Raw genomic sequence first — 27,694 nt, 5'->3', positions numbered from 1 at the left:
CGCGAGCTTGCACGCAGGGTGCCTGCCGCTCGTTGCGGTCCCGTGCTTCCTCCCGTTTGCCACGTAGGTTGGTGAGGAGGAGCTGGCTGGCTGAGCAGGGTGGTAGGATAGGAGATCTGCAGGCTCCACCGTGTTTGTGTGACTGCCTTCGTTTTAAATACTTTAAAGGGAGCTATTTAAAAGCAATCCCTCGGGCCTGAAATGAAATCTCACAATACTTCTTTAAATCTCTAGCGTTGACTCACTCCTTTCTGACGGCTCTGGGTGGATCTGCTTATTCACCCTGCCAGATGGAGGTACCTTGTCATAATGGCAACCGCTTTCAAAGAACGGAAGGGCAGGGAAGCGAGTCAGAGAGACTTGGCAGCATCAAGAAGATTTCAGCTTCTCGGAGGCTTCATCCTCTTAGCGCCGGCGTCGCGCGTTAGCTGCGAGAACCTTTCCGCTGGGTGGATTTGCATTAAAGGTCACCTGAAACGGGACGGGAGCTTTACTGTCTCGGCTGCTGACAGCTCGCGGCTTATAAGCCTCCGTGAGATTGTCACCGAGAGGGCTCGTCGATGCCACCCCGGCTCTTGCAGGACAGGAGACGCAGGCAGTGCCAATATTTAGGGAATTATGGGGTAAATCAGCAGCGAGCTCACCCATAGATAAATAAATGTGCTTGGTACTCATGAGGTCCAGAGCTCTGCTTTGAGAGCTGGTGTTTATGGAGCCTGTTTTTGATTCGTGCTTGTTAAAGCCCTTAGCCTTCAGTCTTGGCAGCAGGAATCGTGCTCCAGGTGCCGGCAGGTCGGTGCAAGGCAGGTCATTGCTTCCAGGACGAGTTTTTCCAAGCAGCCGGTTGGAACCGGGCTTTGCTGGAAGGCGAATGGGAGGAGCGAGGGCCGTAATCTCGGACGGGCAGGGAGGACTGCTGATACGCAGAACCGCAGCTCGAGAAAACATCCGCCTCTACTGCGTTTGCAGCTATGAACAGGAGGGGTTTTTGCATAGGCCCCAAGGCTCTGTGCATCTGGGTAGTTTCCCCATCCAAATTTGGCCACCAAAATGGAAACAAAGATAGAGGAACTTCAAGAAGTACTCCTCCCTCCTCCCCGTGCCTCCGATGGTGCTGCGTGCACTCGCTTTTCTGTAAGAAGACGCAAAGCTGGTGCAAATCGGCGTGGTGGCACGCAGGCTGGTGAGGACCACGGCCTGTAGGCACGCTTCTCCGGCCTCCTGGGAAGGGGAAGTCGTGACTTCGTGGTGGTTCTTGTGGTCAGACATGAGGAGGTGCCAAGGAGAAGTCCGGATCCACTAGAGATTTTCTCGTTTGGGCTGCCGAAGCGGCGAGGAGAGTGCCTGGAGCGCCTGGAAGCGGAGAAGATGGTTTTGGAGGAGGAGGCCTAGGTGAGCATCGCCTACCGCTTAGACCGGCCTTCGCTACTGCTCCTCTGCCGCTTACCGCGAGCTTGGCGGCCCCGAGCGCTGACCACGTCCCGCGATGCCCCGCGGCCCGGGAGCATCGGCCGTGCCGCAGCCCTCGAGGGGAGCCGGTCCGCTCTGGAAACCCAAACGAAGAACCGCGTGGTGGCTTCCGTAAGGATGCAGACACGTCGCGTCCGGCAGCTTGGCCAGAGCTCGGTGCTGATCATTGATTTCTCCGTCCTGGGTTTCGTGGCTGGCGCGGGAAGTGCTGCGGGAGCGCGCTGGGAGGCACGGCCAGCTCGGGGGCTGCACCGGCCTCGCGCGTCCGAGTTTGGCGTGTCGGACCCGACTTCCCGTGGGAGCTTGGGGCGACCAACATGTTTTTACCGTCCATGCGTGCCCGGCCCTTGGTGGCCGCTGCTGAGCGGGTACCTGCCTTGTGGCCCCGTCAGCCGCGCTGATTATTTTCCATTTGCATTTTGGGCACGGTTTCTGCCGGCTGCCGCTTGCCATCTGCCGGAGGAGGAATCCAGGACGGGTGTCGTTTTAGATGCTTTACTCCGGCGGCAGCGCGGCTCGGCTTTCCCGCGGGCAGGACGGGGCCGCCTTCCCGACGCCGGTGATGGGCGCGGGCCGGGAGCGAGGTGCCGCGGCCGCGCGGTCTTCATCAGTCTGCTAAAGGCAGTAAGTTCTCGGTGTCCACTTTGACCACTTCTCTGTGGCTGCGGTAGATATTTATGCGCATAACAGCACAAAAGGATCTTCCCGGTGATTTCCTTTGAAATGCGCCCAGCTGTTGTGCCCAGAAGGGAACAATCGCCTCCGTCCCGTGCAGCAAAATCACCGGTTTGGCTACCGCACAAGGAAACTCAACGGAGGGACCTTACGGCTGGCGAAGGTCTCCAGCCTGAAAGCGCCCTTAAAGCAGGGAGAAGTGACTCCATCAAATGCCACCACGTCTCCTTGCTGCGCGCGTTCCTGCTCGGTGGCCTCGGGAGGCGGCGGGTGCACGTGATGCCCTGGCTCCGCCAAAGAAACCCGGGAGCCAAAAGCCAAGCCGTGCTCCCTCCCTCCCTCTTTCGTTACCAAAAATGAGCATTTGCCCGGCCGCCGGCTGCACCGAGCTGCTTTGCACCAGCTTGCTTACGCTTTTCTTGGCCCTGGCAGTGTTATTAGTCTCGCTTTCGCAAGCACCAGCAGATTCATAAACAAAGTCGAGGGAAAATATCTAAAAACGGTGCTCGGTGGCTCAGCAGCAGCACGGGAATCTGGGACGGATGGGACAGAGATGGAAAGCAATGAAACTCCTGTCCCGCGGATACCCCGTGGCATTGCTTTCGGTTTGGCAATTAAAACATAGCAAAGCCTTGCTGAAACCGTACCCCGAATCGTTTGCCATCAGCCTTCGGGGCTAGCGCCAGGCTTGGCGCGGTCGCCCGGGCTGGAGCAGCCGCTCGGCTCCTGCGAGAGCCCTCGCTGCAGTCACGGCTCCTAGCCCTTAGCAGGGCTCCTTCCCGCAGCTTGACCGGTCCTCAGCAGCTGGACTAGGCTGGTTTCTTCTGCGTTACGGTCTAAATAATTGCCTGACACTCGGAGCCGTTAAAGGCAGTTAATGCCGGGGTTGGCGCTGGCCGGGAGAGGGTCCGTCTGCTGCGGGGAGCAGCTTCAGCGCTTCGTAGAGGTGAGGTGGTGAGAGATGATGGTTGCTCCATCGGGAGAAATCCGTTCCCCGTCTCCGACATCGCGGCGGACGGTACCGTCGCCTCCGACTGTTTATGCACACGGTTGGAAGAACGGCGAGAAACTTGTGTTTGTAGCAGGCGAAGGGCGAGCAGGGCCGTGGCGGTGAGGGTGGTGGCAGGTAAGAGGGAGAGGGTCCCGCCGAGACCCAGCGACCCGCGGTTTCTCCCGCCGGGGCCCCCCGTCCCCCCGAGGGGTCGGTCGTTGCCTGTGGGCCGCGACCGGCCGGGCTGCCGCGGCGCGGGTCGGGGGTCCGGCTCCGCGTAACCCTCGCTCTCCTCCCCGCAGTGCTCCATGCCCGCCTGCGTCACGGCGTTCCACGTCACCTGCGCCTTCGACCACAACCTCGACATGCGGACTATCTTAGCGGACAACGACGAAGTGAAGTTCAAGTCCTTCTGCCTCGAGCACAGCGCCGGTGCCACCAAACTCCCGGAGGAGGCACGGACAGAGCCCGACCAAGCCCAGCTGGACCTGGAGAAGGTCACGCTGCGGAAGCAGAAGCTCCAGCAGCTGGAGGAGGACTTCTATGAACTCGTGAAGCCTTCAGAGGTGGCCGAGAACCTCGACTTAAGCGAGTCGCTGGTGGATTTTGTCTACCAGTACTGGAAGCTGAAGAGGAAAGCCAACTCCAACAAGCCGCTGCTGACACCAAAAACAGACGAAGTGGACAACTTGGCCCAGCAAGAGCAGGACGTTCTCTACCGGCGCTTGAAGCTCTTCATGCACCTCAGGCAAGACCTGGAGAGGGTGAGTACAGTTTTTGCTTTAATGCCGTGCCCGCGTTTCTGCCAAAGCCCCTTTGATGTGCGCTGGGGCCTGTTGCAGAGTCAGGCGGGCTGCGTGCACGCTTGCGCCGATGCCCGCGAGGAGCTGGCAGGAGCAGCGACAGGGCAGAGAGGCTCTGGGGAGGAGGAGGGTGAGGAAGGCGGGGGCTGCGGCAGTGGGGAATGCCGGGGAAGCGGGATACGGGAGCCCCCAGCACGGCCCTGTCCCCCCTGCCCGGGAGTCGGGGCGCTGCAGGGAAGCGCAGTTAGCAGCGATGCTCCCCCACGTATCTCTGAACCCTCTCTCCAGGCTGCTGCGAGGTTGTGGCAGGATTTAACCCGTGACACAGGCGGTGCAGGCTGGGGCGGTGTGCTGTTAATGCACACGAAGGATTTGGGCTATGGACTAGCCCGTCCTGGTCCACCCCCGTGGTGTGTATCAGGCCTAGCTCCATCCCCGAGAAGGAGATCCCAAAGCAACCCATATCTGCCCATTTTCAGCGCTCCTGAGAGCCCTCTCCTGCTTGAAGGCAGCTGGATATCAAGCTGTTGGTGGGCTTGGTCCCTTCTCTTTGGCAGTATTGGCCTCTGGTGCTGAATAGCTCATCGCTGCCTTTGCCTTGCTGCTGCCCCCGTGCCGGTGGGACATGTCTGGGCAAGGAGTTCCCCACCCAAGGAGTTCCTGAAGGTACAGAGCTCCTCAGAAGGGGCTCAAGGAGACGTGGTACTTGCAATGTTTTTGTGCATACCTGCCGCACGAAGCGTTGCGCCGACCCATCGGGACGGCCCTCCCCTGGGCAGGCTTGGCTTCAGCTCGTAGTTAATATTTAAAAACAAACCGTGGGTCGGGGTTAGCTCTGCAGACTGGCGCAGGGCTCGGCAGCCTGCTGAAGACGTTGCTCCGCGCTCGCGCCTGAGCCCAGGGCCCGGCAGCCGGTGGGGTCTGTGGAGGTGCGTGTGGTCGTGGTCACCAGCTCGCTGTAGGCAGCATCGTGCAGCTGCTGCATCTCGGGACCACACCTTCAGCTCTTTTTGCTCCTGTGTTTTTCTGTAGCGTGAACCTGAACTAGGCTAATTCGCTTCCCTTTGCTTTCGCTTGCTCTCGGCTTGACTTTTCTGGCTGTGTTAAGCTATGGTGCATCTCTGGGCAAAGCACTCTGCTTTGCAAGGAGCTGCCTAGCTCAGAGATGCGGCACGGCAGCTCCTGTTTCATTTCTGTGCCAAAACTGAGCTTTACCGTATTGCTCGCTCTCCAAGGTCAGAGCCCGGCTCCGCAGGGTCGTTCCCCCTCCACGCGCAGTCCCCACGCAGCAGCTCCCCGGCACACTTCAGTTTTTTTATCCTCTTTCCTCTTTTTCTTTCTTTTTCTTTCTTTCTTTTTTCCTTTTTAGCTTGTTCCAAGAACTGGTTGTTTAAATTAGCTTTAACAGAAAGCTGTGCAGCTCCCAGGCCCTTGCAGCAGCGCCGGAGCTGGCCTTGGGGAAGGTGTTGAGCCTTGGGGAAGGTGTTGAGCCTTGGGGAAGGTGTTGAGCCTAGTTGAGCCATGTGAGCGTGTGTAAATACCCGCTGTCTCCAAGCTGAGCACAAGTAATGTTTTCACCCAGGAATACGAAACCATCGAGAGGAGACACCAGCAAACGCTTTGATACGCAGGTTGGCAGGTTGCTGGAGGCAGTTGTTTTCCTTGCAAAGAAATTTTAGTCTGATGTTTCCTTCAATCCAGAACAAAAAGGAGAAAACATAGTAAAATACACAGTTTATCGCTCCCTCGTTCGTATTTACAACTCGGGGATCACGGGGAGGGGGAAAAAAACAAGAGCAGCTTTTCTCTGCTATATACATAAGTGTTTCCAAACTGTCCTCAGGTGACACCGAGGTCCCTGGGTGTTTGGGTAGTTTATCGCTCCCGACGGCCGGGTCTGCCGGGGGAGCCGGCTCTGCCCCGTCCCAGCGCGGAGGCGGCGTTGGGGGGAGCGTCGCGGGACTGAGGAACGGGCCCACCAGGGAGCTCGACGTGCCGAGCGCTGAGAACAGAAAGCAGTTTTGCAAGGGTGTAAACGTGACAGCGGAGTCTTCTGGGGGCTCCGGATAACTCAGAGTAACGGGGTCGGGTTTTAAAAGGCAAAACGGAGGCTGCAGCCCAGGGAGGCTCCTGGCAGGAGAGCGCTTGGGCTGTGGAGGTGTCTCTGGGAGATGGAGGACGTCGTGGTGGCAGGGCAGGTGTCTCTGGGAGGAGAAGGAGGATGCTGCGGTGGTGGGGCAGGCTGTGGAGGTGTCTCTGGGAGGAGAAGGAGGATGCTGCGGTGGTGGGGCAGGCTGCGGAGGTGTCTCTGGGAGGAGAAGGAGGATGCTGCGGTGGTGGGGCAGGCTGTGGAGGTTCTCTGGGAGGAGAAGGAGGATGCTGCGGTGGTGGGGCAGGCTGTGGAGGTTCTCTGGGAGGAGAAGGAGGATGCTGCGGTGGTGGGGCAGGCTGCGGAGGTGTCTCTGGGAGGAGAAGGAGGATGCTGCGGTGGTGGGGCAGGCTGCGGAGGTGTCTCTGGGAGGAGAAGGAGGATGCTGCGGTGGTGGGGCAGGCTGTGGAGGTTCTCTGGGAGGAGAAGGAGGATGCTGCGGTGGTGGGGCAGGCTGCGGAGGTGTCTCTGGGAGGAGAAGGAGGATGCTGCGGTGGTGGGGCAGGCTGTGGAGGTTCTCTGGGAGGAGAAGGAGGATGCTGCGGTGGTGGGGCAGGCTGCGGAGGTTCTCTGGGAGGAGAAGAAGGATGCTGCGGTGGTGGGGCAGGCTGCGGAGGTTCTCTGGGAGGAGAAGAAGGATGCTGCGGTGGTGGGGCAGGCTGTGGAGGTTCTCTGGGAGGAGAAGAAGGATGCTGCGGTGGTGGGGCAGGCTGTGGAGGTTCTCTGGGAGGAGAAGGAGGATGCTGCGGTGGTGGGGCAGGCTGTGGAGGTTCTCTGGGAGGAGAAGGAGGATGCTGCGGTGGTGGGGCAGGCTGTGGAGGTTCTCTGGGAGGAGAAGGAGGATGCTGCGGTGGTGGGGCAGGCTGCGGAGGTTCTCTGGGAGGAAAAGGAGGATGCTGCGGTGGTGGGGCAGGCTGCGGAGGTGTCTCTGGGAGGAGAAGAAGGATGCTGCGGTGGTGGGGCAGGCTGCGGAGGTTCTCTGGGAGGAGAAGGAGGATGCTGCGGTGGTGGGGCAGGCTGTGGAGGTTCTCTGGGAGGAGAAGGAGGATGCTGCGGTGGTGGGGCAGGCTGTGGAGGTTCTCTGGGAGGAGAAGAAGGATGCTGCGGTGGTGGGGCAGGCTGCGGAGGTTCTCTGGGAGGAGGAGAAGGATGCTGCAGTGGTGGGGCAGGCTGTGGAGGTTCTCTGGGAGGAGAAGGAGGATGCTGCGGTGGTGGGGCAGGCTGCGGAGGTTCTCTGGGAGGAGAAGGAGGATGCTGCGGTGGTGGGGCAGGCTGTGGAGGTTCTCTGGGAGGAGAAGGAGGATGCTGCGGTGGTGGGGCAGGCTGCGGAGGTTCTCTGGGAGGAGAAGAAGGATGCTGCGGTGGTGGGGCAGGCTGTGGAGGTTCTCTGGGAGGAGAAGGAGGATGCTGCGGTGGTGGGGCAGGCTGCGGAGGTTCTCTGGGAGGAGAAGAAGGATGCTGCGGTGGTGGGGCAGGCTGTGGAGGTGTCTCTGGGAGGAGATGAAGAAGGTCCTGGTGGTGGGGCGGCCCAGGAGGGAGTGGCAACGCGCGCCGCCAAGTCGCCTTAGGTGCCGTTAGCATCTTCTGTTTCACACCCAAAACCACCAATTTCCTCCAAAAATATTGACACCCGCCGCCGCCATGGTGACAGAGCTGCGCTCTGCCTCCAACCACAGCTACGCCCTGGCGTCCGCTGTGGAGAAGCAGCCGGTTTCCTAAGGCCCCGACTTGCTGGGCTCATCCCCCCCGCCTGCCCGTCCTTCCAGCCGTGCCTGCTCCGCTCACCGGCCGCTGGAGGAGGGTCCCTTGCCCTCGCTGCCGGATCCGTGCGAGACGCACAGAGCAGCCTGGGAATGAGAACCAAAGCGTCGACCCAAGGGAGCGGTGCACCCGGCACCGGGTGTTTGGGGACAAGTTCCTTCCTTGGTCTGTGCACGGTTCCCAGGAGGTTAAAACAGCCGGTGTGGCATCCGCGTCGCCGTACCTGGGTGAGATCAGCAAGTCATCCGCCCCCGTTTCGCCTGGCTCTGCTCCCGTTTTGTGGATGCTGGTCACTAATGCTTATCAGCAGCACAATTTAAAGGCTATACTGCAATAAATACCCAAAGTTAATCTCGATTAGTCATACCAGATTACTAGGGCACTTGGCCCTGTTGGACGCCTTGCATGCTGGGCCGTTTGGGCTGAATTTAAGCGCTGGGAAGCAGCAATGCTGTGGCACTGAGCCCTCTTGTGAATCCAGGCTGTTGGCCTTGGGTGGTAGAAGTTAATCTTTAACTTGCTCATTGTTTCCATCCAGAAGAAGACAGGATAAAGGGCAAGAACTAACCCCAAACCCTCCACAGCCCCTCGCCCAGGTCGCCTCGGGGGACCCGCTTTGGAGCCCGGCTTAAAACGGAAACTCTTTCTTGTGTCTCCGTAGGTTAGAAATCTCTGTTACATGGTGACGAGGCGGGAGAAGATGAAGCACACCATTTGCAAACTGCAGGAGCAGATCTTCCACCTCCAGATGAAGCTTATTGAGAAGGATCTCTACCCAGGTCAGTACCTCTTCCAAGAGCTTGTTCTCGCGGACGCTGTCCATGCCGCCCTCTGAAGCAAGCCTCCTGCCCGAGCCCCCGGTGCCCCACCGAAGGCCGTGGGAGCCGTCCCCTCCCTGCTGTGTCATTTGAGCACGGTTGATGTGTTGACTCTCCTAACATTTACAGTTTTGTTCAGAAACACGTAATAAAGTCATACCCTGGGTGACCGCAGTGTCGGAGATCCTTGTTTTCGCAGAACCCCCTCGATCCTCCTCTCCACGGGGATCGGGCGGAGCAACTAACCACTCGGTTAGATCCTCATGGAAGCAGCGTTTCGGGGGCTGTCAGGGAGCTGCTGCCGCTGGAGCACGTTGTGCCATCGCCTCCCTCTTGGAAGGAGATCGCAGATCCCGGGCGCAGGGCTCCTGGCACCGGGGCTTTACCGCGGCAGCCGGCTCCCTGGCACGTCCGAGCAGCCGTTGCTTTGGATCCTCTGCAGTTGCCTCCGGCTCTGGCAGGAGCCGAAGGTTGAGCTGCTGATGGGCTGGCGTCTGCTCCTGGATGCCACCTCCTTGTAGCTCTGATGGTCTGTAGTTCTCCCTGCTGCACGTGTCTTAGTGGAGAGCATCGTGCGTGCTTCGTGCAAAGCCTTTTCGTTGCGGAGCTGAAATAAAGTTGGTTTCTTTCTGTGCTTTTTTTTTTTCCTTTTTAACAAGCAGAGCCGAGCCCGCAGCTCCCGGTCGCTCCTCCTTTTCTCGATGGCAGCGCCGGGCCCGAGCGCCACGGCTGCGTAAGGGTTTTCCTGCAGCAGCGTCTGGCACTTTGGCAGGCTCTGCCGACCGTGGTTGTGTTTGCGGCTTTGGAGCGGCGTTTGGAGCCGTCACGTGTTCGGGGTTTGTGCAGGAGCCGTCTGGGCTGAGCTCTCCCTCACAGCCGTTTCCTTTGACCGGAGCAGGGTGCCGGGGACGGGGCCGCGCAGGTCAGGAGCTTCCCGCCCCCGAAACGGGGCAGCGGGACACCGGGAAACGTGCCCCGGTGCCTGCCTGCCCCGAGCAGCTCTGCGGGTCGGAGCTGCCCTGCGCGACTGCTGCCGTCGCCGACGTGGTTTGAGGTTGGAGTCGGCAGCGCCGTGGCGAGGAGAGCTGGGCACGGCGGCCCCGGCCCCAGCGGCCGTCCCGGTGGGGTGATGGGCCCGAGGGCACGGTGATGGGCGCCTGGATGCGGGTGATGGGCCCGAGGCCAGGGTGAGAGGCTGACGGGTGAGGAGGAGCCGCATCCGGGGGCTGAGGGCTCCGCTGCTGCGTGTGCATCCCAGAGCGCTGGTGCATGGAGTTACTGTGTCCCCAGGGAAGAACCGGCCTCCCATTAGTGTCACATTTGTGCTGCCTGAAGGTGAGTTCCAGAGACAAAAGCGTAGTTACAGGGCGATTTGGTATGCAGGTATGCAGCCTTTGTAATTGCTTACTACATTTGGATGCAAATGTTATTTTCTCCTTTGAATGCTTCACCTAATGCTTCACCTTTGCCAATCGGTAAAACCGCCTGGAGCCGAGCTGTCTGTCTCCGGGGACGGCGAAGGCTGCGGGTGGTGACCAGCCTCGGGCGTCGCGGCGTCGCACTGCTCTCGATGTGCAGCAGCCCCGCTGCAAAATGCAGGAATTGGGCTCCGGGCTCCCCGCGCCGCTTGGGCATTTCTCTCCCGGGGAGGGAATCGCGGCCCCGTTAGCAATGGCCAGCGCGGTGCAAGTGAGAGCGTGGTGTTGGTAGGTGACGTCTCCCTGATGCAGCCTGTGACCCCAGTCCTGCTCTCTAGGTACCCGCGTATATCAGGAGTGAGCCCGGAAGCGAGCAGCAGGTTTTTGGGTTTATTTTCAGTTTGCACCGAGTTGAAGCAGGCGGTAAATCCTCAGCTGAGGCTCGTGTTGGTGCAGCAACTGGTTTCGGGAGCTGTTGTGCCCCGCGGCGCCCGAGCGAGCGGTTTCCTCCACGGCTTCTCCCTCGCGTCCCTCCGCGTTTGCCCCCGTGTTGGCTCCCAGCATCGCCCCTCTGTCTGCATCCTCCCTCTTCGGGTTTCTGCTTAACCCCGCCGCGGTGGCAACCGGGCACCTCCGCGTTTAAGCAACATCACTCGAGGGCAGCAACTCTCCCATGATCCCGCTCTTGTCCCAAGCGCTGCCCATTTTAGCCCCTACAAAATGCTCCCAACATCCACGCGTTTGCAAAAGCCTCCTCAATTCCAGTTGACAGTACTTAAAGCACCTTGTAGAAGTGAAGCAGCACCTTGCAGGACCAAACCTGTGGAGCACTTCTTGCTGCATCTTGCACCCCGTGAAGCCGGGGTGGCCCCGGTGGCAGCCCCGCCGCGCGGCTCCCGGCCGGTGCTCCTGCGTAGCTGCGACTTCGGCGAGGAGGGAAGGCGTTTGCATTACTTTGCTTGGACGAGTCGGGTTTTTAGCTGTTACCGCGGTAGTTACCAACCCAAATCTGGTGGAGTTGCTTCAGGGATGGTTTTAGCACAGGTGCATTAAAACTCAGAAGCAGAGGGGCTTGTTTTCCCCGCTGATACGGGACGGTTTAAGGGACCCAACAGAGTAAGCGCAAACCTTTGCAGCATTCCCCTCGACAGTGCAAGCCGTGCTTATTTGTCCCATTTACCCACGGGGAATAAACCCAGGCGTTTAGGAAATACGGGTTTTAGCTGAACGTCCGCATAGCTCAGGGTTACGGCCCGCGGCCGCGGTAAGTTTGCAAAGCGAGGCTCAAACGTCTGTTTTATGCAACCTGCCGGACGCAGGTTTCTTAACGCGGCCGAGGCTTTCGGGTGCGTTTGGCCGGAGGGGCCGGCCGCTGGCGGGGAGCGTCCCGCCTGCGCGATCTCACACGGCGTTTTCCTTTCTTTCTAAAAAACACCAGAACAGACTGGGAAGAAGACAAAGGGTAAGAAAAGTGACCCGAGGAGGAAAGGAAGAGATGGTAGAAAGAATAGTCCCGAGAAGACAGAGAAAAGGAAATCGGTCAACGAAACGGTGTTGGGACAGCTGGGTAAGTCTGATTTTACGGCCGCAGCGTTGCCCCGGGGCGCCGGCGGCCCCCGTCCTCGGGGAGCAGGGGCACGGCGGGCGGCATGGGGCGGGCGGTCCTGGCCGCTGTCCCGGCCTCCCCGGCTCGGCGAAGCACCCGCCGGACCCCCGTTGTGAGGATGCGTCGCAAAAATAGCATTTGCTGATGGGCATTGGCTTTTTTTTTTGCTTTCCGGTGATAAAATCAGACTTACCCACTTTGGAGCAGCGCTGCTCGTGCGCCGCGGGTTCGGGGCCGCCTTGCAGCGTGGCTGGTGGACGGAGCGCGTGGGCTGTGCCTTTGGGTCGGACGTACCCCCCCGGGGGGGTCCGGTCCCGCTGGTTGTGTCCGTGGTCCCAGGATGCCCGAGCAGCAGGTTCAAAATCCGGCTGGTTTTGTGCAGAAACAGGGCTTCCCACGCCTCTGCTCCTCGCCGGAGGGGGGAAGAAGCAGAAAAGCAAGAAAAGGTCTTTTTTGACCACATCCTTGATGGCTGCGTATGGTTTACCCGGAGGTGGATTCCCGCTCGGCTTCGTCGGCAGTGGGAGCCTGGCATGCAGCGAGCCGGGGGGGGATGAAGCACCGTGGAGGGATTGGGGGCGGAGAGATGCTGCTTGGGGGGGCAGCCGGGCCGTCCCGCCGTGCTCTGCTTAACCCCGTGGGACGGCTCGTCCGCGTGCGTCGGCGGCGGGTGGCAGGTCACCGCTTCCCGGGGAGGTGGTGACGCAGAGCTGCGCTCGAGAAGAAGCGATGCTGCGGCGCGAAGCCGCGTGCCGCTTCTCCCCCTGCTCCGGTGCCAGATTGGCTGTTTGGAATTGAAAGCTCTCCAAGCAAACATCACGTCTGAATTTTCCTCCATCCATAAACTCAGCTTTAGCATTGGGCTGGTGGGTTTCCATTACGGGGATTAGAAGCGGTTGTGCTTGTGCAGGTGTGTCCCTCACTAGGTTTCAGAGTTGCTTCTTTCTCTCTGCTTTGATGCATCCCGGCCCATAGCGTTCCTGCTTGCTCTCTCTGCAGACACAAGTATTAGGAAGTTTTTCAGCTTTTTCTGTTACAGCGTGTCATCGCTGCTCCTCCTCTTGAGTTTCCACACCTCTGGGGTATTTGGAGATGGGTCTCCAACTCGTGTCCCCCCCGTGTCGCCTTCGCATATGCAGTTAGCAGGTGTTAAGCAGTCTTTGCAAATCAGTCCCCTCAAGCCGCTTGCCGTCAGTGCGGCAGGGTTGTCGGTCGTTTCGGCCCCGCGGGCTCGCGAAGGGCGGCAGTTCTGCAGGAAGCCCTGCCGGGGCTCTCCAGGGGCAGGGCAGAGCGTCACAGCAGCTGGCTTCACACGTTTTCCATTCTTTAACTAGTCACCGTATAATGCAGCAACTGTGCCTAGGCCCGAGCCCTGCTCCCTCGGGATCGGCTGAATTTTTGGGGTCGTGTTAGAGAGCTGCGGGAGCGCAGCGCGCTGCAGCCACGTGAAGGTGGGACACTTCGAGAGCATGGCCGAGCTGTCTGCGCTGGACCAGAGGAGCTTTCCGTCGCTCAGGGACCCGTCTGTCCCGCGTGGGATGCAGATGTGCTTACAGCTCCTGCCCCTGGGGAGTCTGGCTGTATCTGCAGTGGTTCATGGCCGCAGATCAGGTCCCGAGGGCCTGGCCTTCATCCCCGGACTTGGCGGAGGAGCAGAGACCTTAGCGTCAAGCTCAGCCTCAAAGAGGTCTTCAGCAAGGGTTGAAATGCCTAAACTGAATGCGCCAAAGTCTTTCTGGCTGTGGCTCTACAACATGTTGGAGGTGCCACCCGCTCCCATCAGATGTATTTAGAACAAGAGGGGTGTAGTCTCGCGTGCAGATCTGCGTTTAGAGAGGGCTCTGCCTCTTTTTAGGATGCTAAGGAACATTTGCAGTCACGCAAGCCAAGGGAAAGCCTGAGCACACGCGGGATTGCTCTGGTGTACAGCCAGACGTGCCCCGTTGGCCGAGCGAGCTCCTCGGCAGGGCAGGTCGCCTGCGCTGGCCCAACCCCTGCGGTTGCATGTGAGCGTGTTTTACAGCCGTGCTCTGGGGCTGGTGCATGCTCCCGCCTTGCAAAATTATTCTTCACAAGTGCATTTAATCCTGATGTGTTTTAAAGCAACCCTCGCACCAGCGTAATGCAAACCGGCTCTCCAAGCCTACGCAGCAGGCGGAAACCCCCAAAACTTGTTGTTCAAGAGGCCAGATGTTGGAAGGGGGTATTTGTTTGTACTTCCCATAGGGAGAGGGTGGTAAAGTCCCTCCACGTGGATTTTGCTGTGACGTTCCTGCCCGGATCGGCGCAAGCGTTGCGCCCTTGAGCCTGCCTGTCTGGGAGCGGTGGCTCCTCAACGTGGAGCTCGGCTCGCTGCAGCGGCTGCCCTTGGGCTTGCAAGCCGTTCCACCAGGTCCGTTGCTTGGGTCGCCTTCGTGCAAACTCCGTACGCCTCGAGTTAACCGTTGGTGCTTGAGTAAGCTCCCCCTTCCTTTCCCACGTGGTACGTTGTGTTCGACGCGTTGAACATCTCAGTAGCACCAAAGAGCTTTAGTGGAGTCCGCATGCCGTGGTTATCGCGGTCGGGGAGGGCAAGCCGGGCGCTTCTGACTTCTGAGGCAATTCTCTGTTTTCCCTTTTTCAGGCTTGGCCACTTCCTTCCCCATAGACGGGACCTTCTTCAACAGCTGGCTGGCGCAGTCGGTGCAGATCACGGCCGAGAACGTGACGATGAGCGAGTGGTCGCTCAACAACGCCCACCACGAGGACAACACGCCGGGCCTCTCCGAGGAGCTCCTGCAGGACGAGGAGACCTTGCTGAGTTTCATGATGGATCACTCCCTGAGGTCTCCCTTCAAGCAGAGCGAGGCCGCAAAGAAGGTGAAAAGCAAAACGAGAACGAACACTAAGAAAAAACTGTCCAAAAACAGCCTGAACACCATCTTCAAGAGTCACCAGGAGGCTTCAGAGCAGTGGACTAACAACGCGAGTGACTTGTCGGAGGACGCCGCGAAGCCCTTGGCTCACGACTCGAGACCCAGCAAGTCGGAGAAGGGACCGGCCAAGCTCCCCGCGGAGCGCAGAGGCTCCGGCGACGCGCGGAAGGCGGCCAAGAAGGGGGCCGCCCCCAAAGCCAGCGACTCGCCCGCCTCTTCCGCCGCTCGGGGCTCGGTGAGCAACGAGGAGGAGGAGGGCGCCGCTCGCCCCTCGCCGGAGCCCAGCCCCGCGGTTAAAGTGCCTGACTCCGTAGGTAGCCCGAAAACCGCCGTGAGGTTCAAATTACCAAAGGAGAGCCGGGGGCCTCGCCGGGCCCCGCCGCCCAAGGGGGAGGCCGTCGGCGGGCCCCCCGCCGGCGAGCGGCCCCAGGCCGTCTCGCGCCGCTTTGACGCGGAGACGGACGGCTACTTCTCGGACGCCGAGATGAGCGACTCGGACGTGGAGGCGCGCGGGGGCCGGGCGCCGCGCGGGCAGCTGGAGCCGGGCGGCGAGGACATCGTCCGCATGAGCATCTTGGCCTCCTAACGCGGCGCGACGGCTCGGTGAGGCCTCAACCCGGTGACAACTGCCATGTCCAACTTCCGCCTGGTATCACGGACAAGGGGGGTTTTTAATGTGTATATATAGTTGGAGATTCAGCACTGTTGTCTTCTCTATATGCCTGAGATCCAGCTTCAGCTTCACCGACGTAGATTACTGTGACCGTAGTTGTCCCCTCGTAGTCCCCTTGCAGGTCCCGCGGGATGGGGGGACCTCGCTCCGGCGGGACCGCGGTCTCACGGGCATTACTGAAAGCCGGCGGCGTCCCCAGCTGCCGGGAGCGAGCGGGGGCCGGGGACGACGTCTCCGCGCGCACCTAAAGGAGGAGGGAAAACGGGCGATGCTAAAATGGAGAACCAATAAAGCACAAAAAGCCTGTGGGAGGAGAGCGCTCGGGGTGGCAGGGGTGTTAGCTCTGTGGTTTGGGATTTATCGCTTTTGTCCTCACCTTCCCGGTGCCGTCAGGATCCGTCCGGGACGGAGAGCCCAGCTGCGGCGGCGCGGGGAGCAGGAGGCCTTTCCCCACCGCACACGCTCCCTCCCTCCCTCCCCGGCCGCCCCCGAGCCCCTGCAGATCCTGGAGGTCGCCGGACCCCCGCGAAGGTCCTTCAAGAAACAGAAGTGGTTTACTCAGGTTAATCGATTAGCTTTTCCGAGGCCAGAAGGGGAAAGGGGAAAAAGATGGAGGAGAAGACCCCTAAACACCACCCGGGGAGGGAGGGGGGGGCTCGGTCGCTGCGGCCCCGTGGGCCCCCGTGAAGCCCCTCTCGCGCAGCACCGTCTTCGGCCCCGAGGCTGAACGTACCCTCGCGGAGAGGAAGCGAAAGCAGTCGCCTTTGCCATGTTTTCCTCCTAAACACCACGGTGGCAATGACGAATTTATTCCTCCCTACCCTTTTTTTTTTTTATTCCTTAAATCCTGGTTACAAGCTGTTGACTCGTCGTGGGAGGGTGATTCACAGAAGCTGACATTATAAATATTACAATAATTTAATGCATAAAATGTCCCCAATAAGCCTTAAATGTTGTTTAAAAGCCCATGTTACCTATGAGTCAGGCGAATTTCCATGTTTGCACTTAATTGCACCATTACTTCGGTTTTGGCTTCAAAGGTCACAGTTAAGTCGTGCTACGTGTTTTATCGGAGTGACCCCAGTGTGAGCTCAGGGAACAAAAAAAAAAAAAGGAATTCACTGAAACTTTTGTTGTTGTTGTTTTTTAAAAATAAAAAATGTTTTAAAAAAAATAAAAAAAAGAAACCTGGGACACTTCTGCAACCGGTTCAACCCATCACTTTAAACAGGAAAAAAAAAAAACCACCTTGCAATTGTCAAACCAATCAGTCAAACAGTTTTGTGGATGCCAAAGAATATTTTGACAGTAAAGCAGCACAGCCAGAAACCGGAAACTTGTCATTACGCGAAAGTGGAAGTTATTTAGCAACCAAGGACTGAAGACACATCCATGCCCCGCTGCCGCGGCCCTCGGCTCCGAGCTTGCCCGGAGGGACGCGGCCGCCGGCACTGCGTCCTGCCCTTTTGATTTCCGACGCTTTTTGCTCATTCCACTGTGAGCTTTCTTTTGAAACTCTGAGACTCCTAAAATCGACTGACTTGGTGTTTTAGAGTAGGTCATCTTTATCAGCCTTCAAAAGTCCTTATTATCGGGAAAATTTCAGCAAAGCAAAGCAATTGCAGCCTCGCCGGTCCCGATAGCCGGCCCGGGTCGCCCAGCGCCGCGGCGAGCTGCGCCTGAACATGCCCGGGAATCGTCCTGGCGCGGGAAAACCATCCACGCGTTATTAGCGACAACAGCACAAAGTGCAGAAAATCAGCAAAACGTTGCAAATTAGCCTAATCCATTGAGGTTGGAAGCGCAAATCTCATCAATCGAGGCTGGGTATGTTCAGATGATGTTAAATACAGTAAATAGGACTTAGTTTATCTTACCAGGCTTGCTAGCTTTAGCTACAGTATCCTAGTATAAGAGTCATAACAATAATCAATACGCTGCCTTTTAATGAATCTCGCTTCCGTGTGCTTCACTCAGTTATGGTCAAAAGCACTCCACAACTCACCGCGCACCGCTCCGTCCATCCGCTTCGCACTGCTCGTCGACTCCGTACGGGGGAGCAAAAGGGGGTAAAGAGCACCCAAACTTCGCGGCCCCGAAAGCACCGAAGGGGAGGGGACGGTTTTGCGTGAAACGGGCCCAAAACGGCGCGGCGAGGGGAGAAAACGCACAAGGGGACCTATTTTTGATGTATCGTAAATGTATTTTGAAATGAATAGAAAGAGAGATATAGGGGTTTATTTTATTAGCGAAAAAGCCGCCTTTTGAGATGCGCGAGCTGCAGGACCCGACATTTGCACTGTAAAAGCGCCCGTTTGGCGGCGGGCGAATTTTGGGTGCTCTTTCCAGCCCCCCACGATTTGCTCCGCGCCACACACCAACCAGACCCGCTTCACATCAGTTTTACAGGAAACGATATGAATGTCGCAGGAGGCGGAAACCCTTCTGTTTTCTTTGTTTCAAAGAACGTGATGTGCCATTTGTTAATATAAAAGAGAAATATTGAAAATATATTGAAAAGAGCAATTTTAAATTATTTTTGGCTTATGTTGCAATATTTATTTTCTTGTATTAGAAATTCCTTTGTAGAGAAAAAAAATGTATTTTTCATTAATGCAAAAACCTATTTCTCCTTTTTGTACATTTTCCATGTTAGTTAATCCTTAAAGCAATATAATGTTACCAGACTCGTTCTGTGTGAGACTGTATTATGCATGCTACTTGTGTTGCCTTGGACTAGCTCTGTCTGCCATTATTTTCATCATGTTTAGATACAGTGTATGCTTTAATACACATTGGGACCATGGCCCATTGCTTATGGAAAACCCTTTGCATTCCTCAATGTGTTGGCAAATGCAGTCAATAAAGCAGTGTTTTATGTGTGCGCCTGTGCTGGTGCTTTCTGGGGCGGACGCGTGCGGGTGGCATGGCCGTACCGCGGTGGCCGCAGCAGTCGGGACACGTGCCATTGCGTGTGGCACTTCAGGAGTAAAAGCAAAGCTGTGAAATGGAAAATACTGCAGCAGCGTGGTGCAGCTCTGCTGCCCGTCCTGGCAGTGAGAGGTCCCGGCAGCAGGAAAAATCCCTGCTCACGCATTTTGGGTTTGTGTTTGGGTGATGGGAAAGACTCTTCATATCCACCCAAGATCTTAAAATGCTTTTGTGGATGTTCAGCTATAATACTGCTTAGTTCCTTGTTTCCGAAAGCTGCCGCTGCTCCAGGACGCCGGGATGGGCTTGTCCGCGGATGCGCTCGGAGTGGCGCATGGTTTGTTGTGGGAAGGGCCGGGTCAAAGCCTTGGAATAAGCGGATGGAGCTTGGGTGCACGAGACGGGCAGACAAGTATGTCCTTGTATTTCGTTCTTAAATGAAAAGGCAAAAAGATCAATTTATTGCAAACTAAGATTGCTTCGCTATTGCACTGTTCACGGCCGGCCCGGGGAGCCGCCATCCCACTCGGAGCCAGCGCAGCGGCCGCGCTCCGCAGTGAGGTTTTCACCTGTTCTTCGCAGGGAGATATTGAAGAGTTCGATTTTGTAAAGCCTGCAGAAAGGGCTGCTTTTTTTGCTGGAGGGTTTTGGGCACTGACGCACTTGCTCCTGCTGACCCATGGGCTGCTCCGGGGCGGCAGCCAGCCTCCGGATCTCCCCGGGGCCCGGCAGGTCTCCGAAAGCCCCGGCCGTGCCGCCCCGGGGGGGTTTGCTGGGGTCTGGCCACTCCGCACTGGCAGTGCTGAGCCCTGGGGTTATTGCAGCTGTGAGCAGCACCGCAGTGGGGCACGGTGACGCCGGCCAGGGCGCATGTCACCCCCATGTCCCCGAGCCGTGGTGGCCTCGCGGGCTCGCGTGTCGCAGCTGCCCTCCGGGGAGGCTCCCAGGCGGAGCAGCTGCAGGAAACCCACATTATCACAGAAGTCGGCAACGCCTTGTCACCCACGGCCACACGCTGCTGCTGCGGCCGGGCGTCCCCAGAGCTGGAGCCTCCTCCGGCCCGGCACTGTCCTAGTGTCCCCCTCCCCGGCCCTGCCCATCCCGCCTCTGTCCCTGTCCCCATCCCTGCTCCATCTCCATCCCCATCCTCATCTCCATCTCCAGCACCATCCCCGTCCTCGTCTCCATCCCCATCCCTGTCCCCATCCCCATCCCCATCCCCATCCCGGAGGTGGCACCGAACGCTGCAGCTGGGCGCAAAGAGGCGAAGAGCCATTGCGGTTTAATTGCAAGATAAACGTTAGCCTCTCCCGTACGTTTTGCATAAGGATTGGAAGTGCTGCCATAAATGCTAACGGGCAAATATGCCCCAGCATCAGTGAATCATCAGCGATGGATACGAAAATGAATTAATTTCTCCTCAACTTATCTCAAAAGCGTTGGAGTAGGCTCGCGTTTTATCATGCTTGATTAAGTGCCAGCGGCATGACATAATTTTTCCTAACCATTAAAAAAGGTGGTGCTGTACTTGTGCATAAATGCCTCCAATCTGGTGAGAGGGTATTTAAGATGTACTCCTCCCACACTAATACATTTGGGGGGGGGCATTTTGCATGCTAAAATTAGTTCCTTGGTCCGGGATTTCCGTGTAGGGCTGCAAAATTATGTGTCCGCTCTGATTGCAACAGATGAGTAATAATTTAAAAAAAAAAAAAAACCTCTAAAAAAAAGTAAACAAACCTATGACGAACCCACACAACAAGGGGAAAAAAAATCGGTGCTCTGCGATGGGAGCAGCTGCTGGGCAAGTCAGATGCAATAAAGATTAAAATAATTGACCGCGCGCGCTCGTATTGGAAGCGGTGCTTTATAACGCTGACACCGAGCAGGGGATGGCAGAGGTTAAGATACTGCCGGTATGGATTGGGCATCAGCAGCCTCGCAATTAGCCCGCGATTGCCTGATCGATGAGCCCGGTTTTCCCCCGCTGGCGCAGCGCAGCCGGGTGCTGCACGGCCGGGTGCTCCCATGCGGGAAGGCACCGAGACCCTTTCCACGAGTCCGGCTTCCATGGGGCAGAAGAACTGCTATAGCCCCACTGAGAGGCTCGTACCTGTGTAAAATAGTGCCTCGAGCTTGGAAACAGCTTGGAAAATGCAGCCCTGGGCACGCGGGCCGGAGCAATCCCAGGAGGACCCGGAGGACTCGCTGGCTGAATGTCCCTTTTGCAGCCCGGCTTGAAAAGCTGCGTTTGATTTTGGGCACTAAATAGCGGGGAAGTAGGGGTGAATCGCGTCCCGTCTTCCACGGTGCTTTTTGCTCTGATCTTCTTCAAAGACGAGGCAGATGTTGGCTAAGAGGTGCCCTAAGAGCAAAGCTGAATGTACGTTTGAAGGCTGCAAACTTCACCACGAGGATTCGCAGAGTTGTTGCAGGCTGAAAGTCAGAAGGAAACTCGCAGCGGAGGTGGGGGCCCTGATGCCAAAACCTGGGGGAGGGCTTGCACCGGCCCCGGGGTAGGGGGGGATATGCAGAATATCCTCCCGCACTTGATGGCCCAGGTGGCTTAGGGAAAAGGGTGAAGGAGCTCATCCATCCCGTGTGCCGTGTCCGCCATGCCGGGGATGCTCCCGCGTGCCAGTCCGTGCTGCAGCCCTGGTACCAGGCGCTTGTGGAGCATCTCCTTGGGAGCCAGGTGCACCCAGGTCTGTTCAAGACCCAGAGGAAAGTCCTTTAGTCTTAATGATCATTTCAACCGGCTCCAGAGGAAACACGGAGCACATTAAGATAAGCAATCATCCCGAATAGCAGCGCTGGGTGGCTGGAGCAGGAGCTGATTAAAGCTTAATGGGAGCTTAATTTCCCAGGAACTTAAAACGCAATCGTGCAGCATTTTCTGATTGTTCGGTCAGAAACGCAGGAATGGTGCTGGCTCGACACAGACGCTGCAGCACTGCACCAGATTTCAGGAGCTGATCAGAAAGCAAGCACCAATTTAGAGGTGAAATTCCCAAAAGTTCATCTCAGAGACATCGAAATTCAAGGGCAGCCAGGCGCACCCAGCACAGGCAGCGGAAAGGCAGTTTGTTCCCACCACCCCTGGCCGTACGAGGGTGGGTCGGGCGAGGTGGGTGGTGGTCCTGGGCCTCCGCCAGATCACCTCATCTTGATGAGCCTCCATTACATCAGCAAGCCCTGTTCTCTCCCCTCCGCACTTTGGATGTCTTGCATGAAGGGTGGCATGCTTTACTTACTGCCACCTTGGAGACTGGTGACATGATGTTCAGTCACCGTCACCTCACTTGCCTTTAGCTGGAAAGACTAAGCTAAATATTCGTGGCTTAAAGGCCAGATGTCTGCCAGATGAGGGACTTTGAATGATGTCGAAACAGGCTCAGGAAAGGGTCTGTCCGTATGCACGTCCCTGCCAGCCCCTTGTGCGATCCCAGAGCTGCTGGGGATTATTATTCTCCAGTGCACACTATCAAACGGGGAATTACGTGCTGAGCGCCCCACAGATCCCAGCCTTCTCCCGAGATAGCCTGGGGAGCGACCAAAGCCAGCTCACCTCTGCTTTTCAGGTCGCTACCAAGCTCCCTCCTGCGCCCGAGCCCTTCGGCGTGTCCTGAGGTTGCCCAGGGGCCGAGGGATGCCTCCCCCAGCCGTCGTGCCGCGGCGGCGAGCAGCTCGCGTGCAGAGATGCCATCTCCTGCAAGCTGCCACCAGGGCCGGCCGGCCTCCCTGCGCGTGTTCACACCCTGCTATGGCCCCCGAGCCGGCAGCAGGAAGGGAGTTGGGATTAACATCTAAGCAGGGTGAGACACAGAAGGGCCTCGGAGGTGCTCTCCCCCTCCCCCCGGGTGATTTCGGTCGTGTTCACACTGGAGCGGCACGAAAGGCAGAGCAGGCTTGGGCACGCTCGAGTCTGTGCCTGCAGGTTTTCTGTCACCCCGAGCTCAGGGCAGAGGAATAACATCACCCTCTGTGCTTCTGAACTCGAAACCACTTGCCAGCAGTAAAATCTCCCTGGGTTTTGCTGGAAAATGGAAATTTCCCACTGAAAAAGGAGGTCCTAGACACCTTCACTTGACCAGAGCTGAAAGCCTCCAGTGCATCCAGCTCCAGGCAACACACGCCCTTCCTCCTGCTCGCTCTCCTGCAACTCGGGGCCAGAGCTGGAGAAGACAAACCAGCCCAGGAGACACCGATCGAACCACATTGCTGCCATGACCATGGAAAGACAGTCCCAGAAAGCTGTCAGTGAGCCTGAGCTTGGATCTCCTGGCATCTGGCTAAGGACTCCATTAAGCAAGCATGTTTTAAGCATTTCTGTCAATTGAATCTCTAGACATTTGGGAGTTTGATCATCTAAAGGTGCAGCAAGCCACTACACGCAAGCCTTCTTCACAAGGACCATGCTATTCTTGCACACCTCGTGACTCGCACACTATCTTTACCTGTAAAAATGAAAGCAGAGGACTGGCAGATACTCAAGGATATATATTTAATCTTCCAAATAATTTCACTTCACTCTCCTGACTCAGACATTCAAATGTAACAGCAAGGTAAGCCTTGCAAGACTGTATGTCTTAGCTGGGAAAACTGAGGCACAGCAAAGAGGTACAGAGCAGGTTAGTGACAAAGCCAGCAACAGCACCAAACTTCCCTGAATCTAGGACTGTGCCATGAGTGATGCCTTCAGCACAGTCTTTCCCAGATACCTCAGGGACTTCATTTCCCAGGAACTTCAAGACAGTTGTGTTTCTTCAGAATAGCAGAGACCATAGACAAAAAGATCTTTATACAACCCCAAAAAGAAGGATCAGAAAGTCAATAAAATCCAGCAGACTGTTATTGCCATCACACTAAGCTGGAAGAGCCTCAGCTGCCAGAGCAGGAGCAGCAGGGCAAAAGCCGGCGAGGAGATGCATCTCCCCTTCCCTGCAGAGCCCGAGCGAGCAGGACCTCTCAGTGCACAGTCCCTTTCTGCCTGAGAGACGTCATCAGCTGGTTTAGCTGCTATAAACTCACATGTACGTATAAAGTACATCTCGGGGGGATGTTCCTCCACCCACTTCCATAGCTGCCTTTGCTCCAAGCCCTCCAAGCACTGACGGAGTAACATGATGCCAGCCAAGCTGGAGGCCACCAGAGGCATCTCAAGCTGTTGCCGTTTCAGCTGGATAGAGCATGCTTTTCCTAGCCTGGAAGCTAATCTGTGTTCCCAAGCGCTATTAAACCCCACAGGTAGCTTCTCCTCTTGATAGTAGGAAAAAATACCTGTGTAAAAGCATTTTGAGATCTTTTTCGGATGCAAGCTGTGAATGGCTCAAGTCATAAAGAAATGGATGCTTTCAAAAAGGGGCTGAACAACTTCTGGAAGTAATTGCAGGCACTCAGTGTATTGTAGCATCAGGCACAGATGGAGGTTGGGAATAATAGAGTAATAGCCCAAGCCTGAGCAGAAGGGCTTTATATTAAGTGCTATGCCCAAACTGTACACTTACCACAATAACCTGCAATACCTCACTTGGCTTTCATAATGCCAGGAAATTTCTTGTATATGAACTCTAATGTAAAATGCCTTCAAAACACAAACATGGCCTAACACTCGTTATAACATTTCCCACTCCCTTCTTCCTAAGAGAAAAATAATAGAACGAGACGGAACAGCATCGACAAACTGCGGAGGAGCCGGCTGGATTGAAAGTAGGTCCTTGAAGCAGAGCCAGCCCTGCAGGAGCAGGATTCCCGGCTGCTCACTAGGAACCGGCCACACCGACACCAAGGTTTGGCCCTGGGACACGCAGGACCAAAAGTCCCTGCTCCGCATGCCGTAAAGGACGAGCAACACTCCCGCTCCGGGCTGCAGGCCAGGACGCGAGAGGGAGGCACGATCTTCGCTCCGGGTGGCCTCATCGCCCTCCGCGTGCTTTGGGCTGGCCTTGTGCCAAACTGAGCGAGGCGTTTAGGACCTCTGTGTCCCTCGGCCTGGCACCTTTCACTCACACGTTCCCCTTTTGTCTTTGCTGTACGCGTTGGCCCTGGCCAGCTTGGCTGGTGTGCTCCCTGGCAGAGCACGCTTCGGGGAGGATGATGGAGATGAAGGCTTCCCTTGGCCTCCGACCTTGGCGCCGAGCAGAGCGGCAGCTTCCCCAGCTCTGGAGAGCCCCTGGGAACGCCGCATCCTGCACGAACCCACGTTGGCTTTCACAGCAGGGAGAGCACCCCCGTTCTTCTCGCAGCAGTTCCTGATGCTCCTTACCTTGGTTTGACATGAAAATGACTCCTTACGAACTTCCTGGAATCTTGCAAGGGGGAAAAAGCCAAAAATGCACAAATCTCTGGTTTTCCAGCAGAGTATTACAGACTTCAGCTAGCTTCCCAGGCGGTCTCAGGTCTCAAGTGCTCCTGCTCTGCACTTGCTGCTGGACGTCGTTCTCTCACGCAGTGGCGGTTTCTAGTGAAAGGCCCCTGCAAACAAGACTGAGATCACCAGCCCATCTTACGTTAGACACTAAACAGATGCAAGATGGTAACTTGAACTTAATTATATAATAATTAAGCCCTCATATTCTTGTCATCTGCAACTGTCAGTGGCAGTCTGATAGTAGTTGCTGCTCCTCTGTAAAAGCCGTCATTTATCATCGCTAGATTCTGAAAGGTGTCAAAATATGGGTAATTCTGCCTGTAATGCAAGCTAACCGCCGCACACACGCGATTGTGCATCACTTTGGGGCTTTGCTGTGGAGCAGCTGCTTGGGAAAGTCAAGATGGAGAGGTCAATTTTATCAATAGCATGTGATAAAAGAAACTTTGAATAAGCCAGTGACCTAGAAATGCTTCAATTCAGGAGTGTGCCGTTTGCCTGGTGATTCAGGCTTCGCATTTATCAGCATCCACACAAATACGATGCCCCTAGAGCAAGTGAAATTACCTCCTTGGCTTGTGCAAGCACACTACATAAAGCACATGTATTTAAGCATGTTATTAAGAAAAGTTAAATACCTTAAATTGGCACATACTTTTCCTTGCAGAATCAGAAATTAAAGCTAAGGAAGAAGTGTGGTTTCATTTACTGCTCAGTCAGACCGAGATGTAATTCCCCATGGTACGGCTGAAAATATCATCCACTCTTACACATCCTGAGAGCTGGCGCTTCCCCCTCTCCTTCGGAAGACACGGATGTTTTTGACTCTCCACTGGGAAAACTGTGTCCTCTTGCATCTCTTCCCACCAGGCCACATCTGGCTTGATATTGCTGCGTTGACGACGGAGCTGCACACGTGCAAGCTGCTGCAGGAGGAGCAGCCGTCCGAAGAGAGGGCTGCACCTGCGCAGCAGAGCAAGGTCTCCGTTTTTCCGATAGCCTTTTGGGCCAGCGCAGCTGGTCCCACGTCAGCAGGGCCTGGCACAGCTACCCTGCCCAGGATTTGCAGATGTCCGCGTTTCTTCCTCTCATTGACTATGTGACTTCCAGACTCCTTCCACTGGCTGTATCGAACATGTTGTATCGTCACCCCTCTTCCGGTACAGCTGACAACCGGAGTACATCTATATATAAACCACAGCTTTCTCCTTCCGCTTTGGCTGCCTCCCCTGTCTGAGTCACAGAGGAATGAGATTCGTCATCCGTACATGCACTACTGTAACTGCAACTTTGTTATTACCTAATTATTTTACCCTGCACCTTTCACAAACCCTTTGCACCGTTTGCAGGATTTCATGTAGGATTGCTTTGGCCTCTGTGAAAAATGCCGTCACCTTTGCGGTTGCAGGATGAGCCGTTACAATTATTCCAGCAATATCCCATCCGTTAATGGGCAGGAAGAGAAGAATACCTTATTCAATTAAAGCAATGATTAATTTTTGCAGGTGAAGTGTGATAACTTATATGGGAATTCAACCAAGAAGTTGGAGCTGTCATCACCACTCTTGTGAAAAATGCCGTGTGAAGTTTAATAACTGTACGGGTGAGATATAAAGCTCTACCCAGGGACTGCTCTTGGGAAAGTGGAGGACTTGTAATGCCAGAGGGAGACACTGTCCCACCATGGCTTTTCCTGGAAGTTTTCTCCATCCTACAGTGCCAAATCCACTTCACATGACAACTGTGTCATGCCACGGTGATGGTTTCTCCATGAAACCCAGCTCTACTTAGCACTTGATCAAATATGTGGAAAACAGCAAAATATAAATCACGAAGCTGTAGATTTTTAAGGAAAACGATGACAATCCTGGCAAAGCATCGGTACGCTGACAGGCAATAGCACTTGCAGGGTTTCTCTCCTCTTCCCTTGGCTGCTGCCGATGGCACGGGCGACCTGGGCACAGCCGGCTGCCGCAGCATCCGTCGCGGGGGCCTCTGCTTTGCACGGAGTTTTCCTTTCCTGTGGACGGCTCGGTAACGCTTTCACGCGGGTTTGGTTAAATCACCCTTGGAGGCATCCAGTGACTCACTGCCTTCTCAAAGCACGTGCTTTTCCTCAAGATCCCTTACAAAGCCTTGCCATGACCTCTCAGGCTTGTCTGCAGTCGACGGAGCTTTTAGCTGTTGCTCGTCAACAGTCTAATTTGTTTAGGCGAGGCTGACAAGACAAAAAAAAAGGCAAACTACAGAGATCTAGTTAATGCAAGATGCACGGTGCTTCGCTGGCCACGGCTGAGTCACGCCGCCGAGCTAGCTCCCAATCCGTGGGCTGCAGGATTTGGCCGCCCCGACCGCACCGCCGGCGCGGGGCTAAGCTCGCAGAGAGCTGCTGGAGGGGGTTCGCGAGCAACGAGCAGGGCAAGCAACACCGGGAGGTCAAACGGCTGCTGTGTTTTGGGAGATCACGGCACACATGCTGAAATACCGCCTAAGCAGAAGGCCCTGCAACTCCAACACAGCCTGCAGATGCGATCTGACGCGCAGAGCCGGCGGAGGGCTGGCTCACGCCGCTTCCCGGTGACTTATCACCCGCACGGAGCAGTGCTGTCCTCCGGCAGAGCCCCACGCAGCCCCGCGAGCTGCTCCCAGCCCGGCACCACCTCGCTGGGGCCACCCGAGCATCCTCCACCGCGGGGTGTCGAGGACCCACCAGCTGAGGCCAGCCTCGGTTTGTGGATGAGGCTGCGCTGGTTGAACCAGAGATGCCCACACCCTGCGCAGATCAGGGGTCCCTCCAACGTTTCATCCTCTCCATCGCACCAAACCACTCTGCTCTGGCTGCTGGCGTCTGTCGAGGGACGGAGTTAGGGCAGGAGCAGAGAAAGCCTGCCAGTCAAACAGAAAAACAGCTAAAACGTGATGCTGCTAGAGGTGGGAGCACCAGGAGAGAGACGCCGACCTCCTCCAGCCGCTCGGGTCACCGTCACCGTGCAGCCGCGTCGGAGCGGAGCCGGTCACGCTCCCCGGGCCCAACACGAGCAGCCAGCGCCGCGCTCCGCTTTCACGCGCCCCCGGGACGCCGAACCGGCTCGTCTGCCAGCATCGTCTGATCCG

At 56.7% G+C, this 27,694-nt stretch overlaps 1 protein-coding gene across 5 annotated transcripts in view; it reads left to right on the top strand.

Moving 5' to 3' along the window:
* The window catches only part of JADE2 (jade family PHD finger 2), a 49,391-nt gene extending 31,228 nt beyond the window's left edge, over window positions 1-18,163 (top strand). For 4 of the 5 annotated variants that reach the window (XM_064521122.1, XM_064521123.1, XM_026118256.2 and 1 more), the window contains 4 exons: window positions 3,439-3,900; window positions 8,511-8,628; window positions 11,524-11,652; window positions 14,315-18,163. In XM_064521122.1, coding sequence (XP_064377192.1) covers window positions 3,439-3,900; window positions 8,511-8,628; window positions 11,524-11,652; window positions 14,315-15,192 — 1,587 coding nt within the window. In that variant the 3' untranslated portion in view covers window positions 15,193-18,163. The remainder of the gene's footprint in view (window positions 1-3,438; window positions 3,901-8,510; window positions 8,629-11,523; window positions 11,653-14,314) is intronic. The other variant, XM_064521125.1, reaches the window with a different exon arrangement.
* The last annotated feature ends 9,531 nt before the right edge of the window (window positions 18,164-27,694 follow it).

The sequence above is a fragment of the Dromaius novaehollandiae genome, chromosome 15 (assembly GCF_036370855.1).
Source record: "Dromaius novaehollandiae isolate bDroNov1 chromosome 15, bDroNov1.hap1, whole genome shotgun sequence".
Lineage (NCBI taxonomy): Eukaryota > Metazoa > Chordata > Aves > Casuariiformes > Dromaiidae > Dromaius > Dromaius novaehollandiae.
Note: the sequence above shows the minus strand (reverse complement) of the source record. Positions and strands in the feature narration are given on the sequence as shown.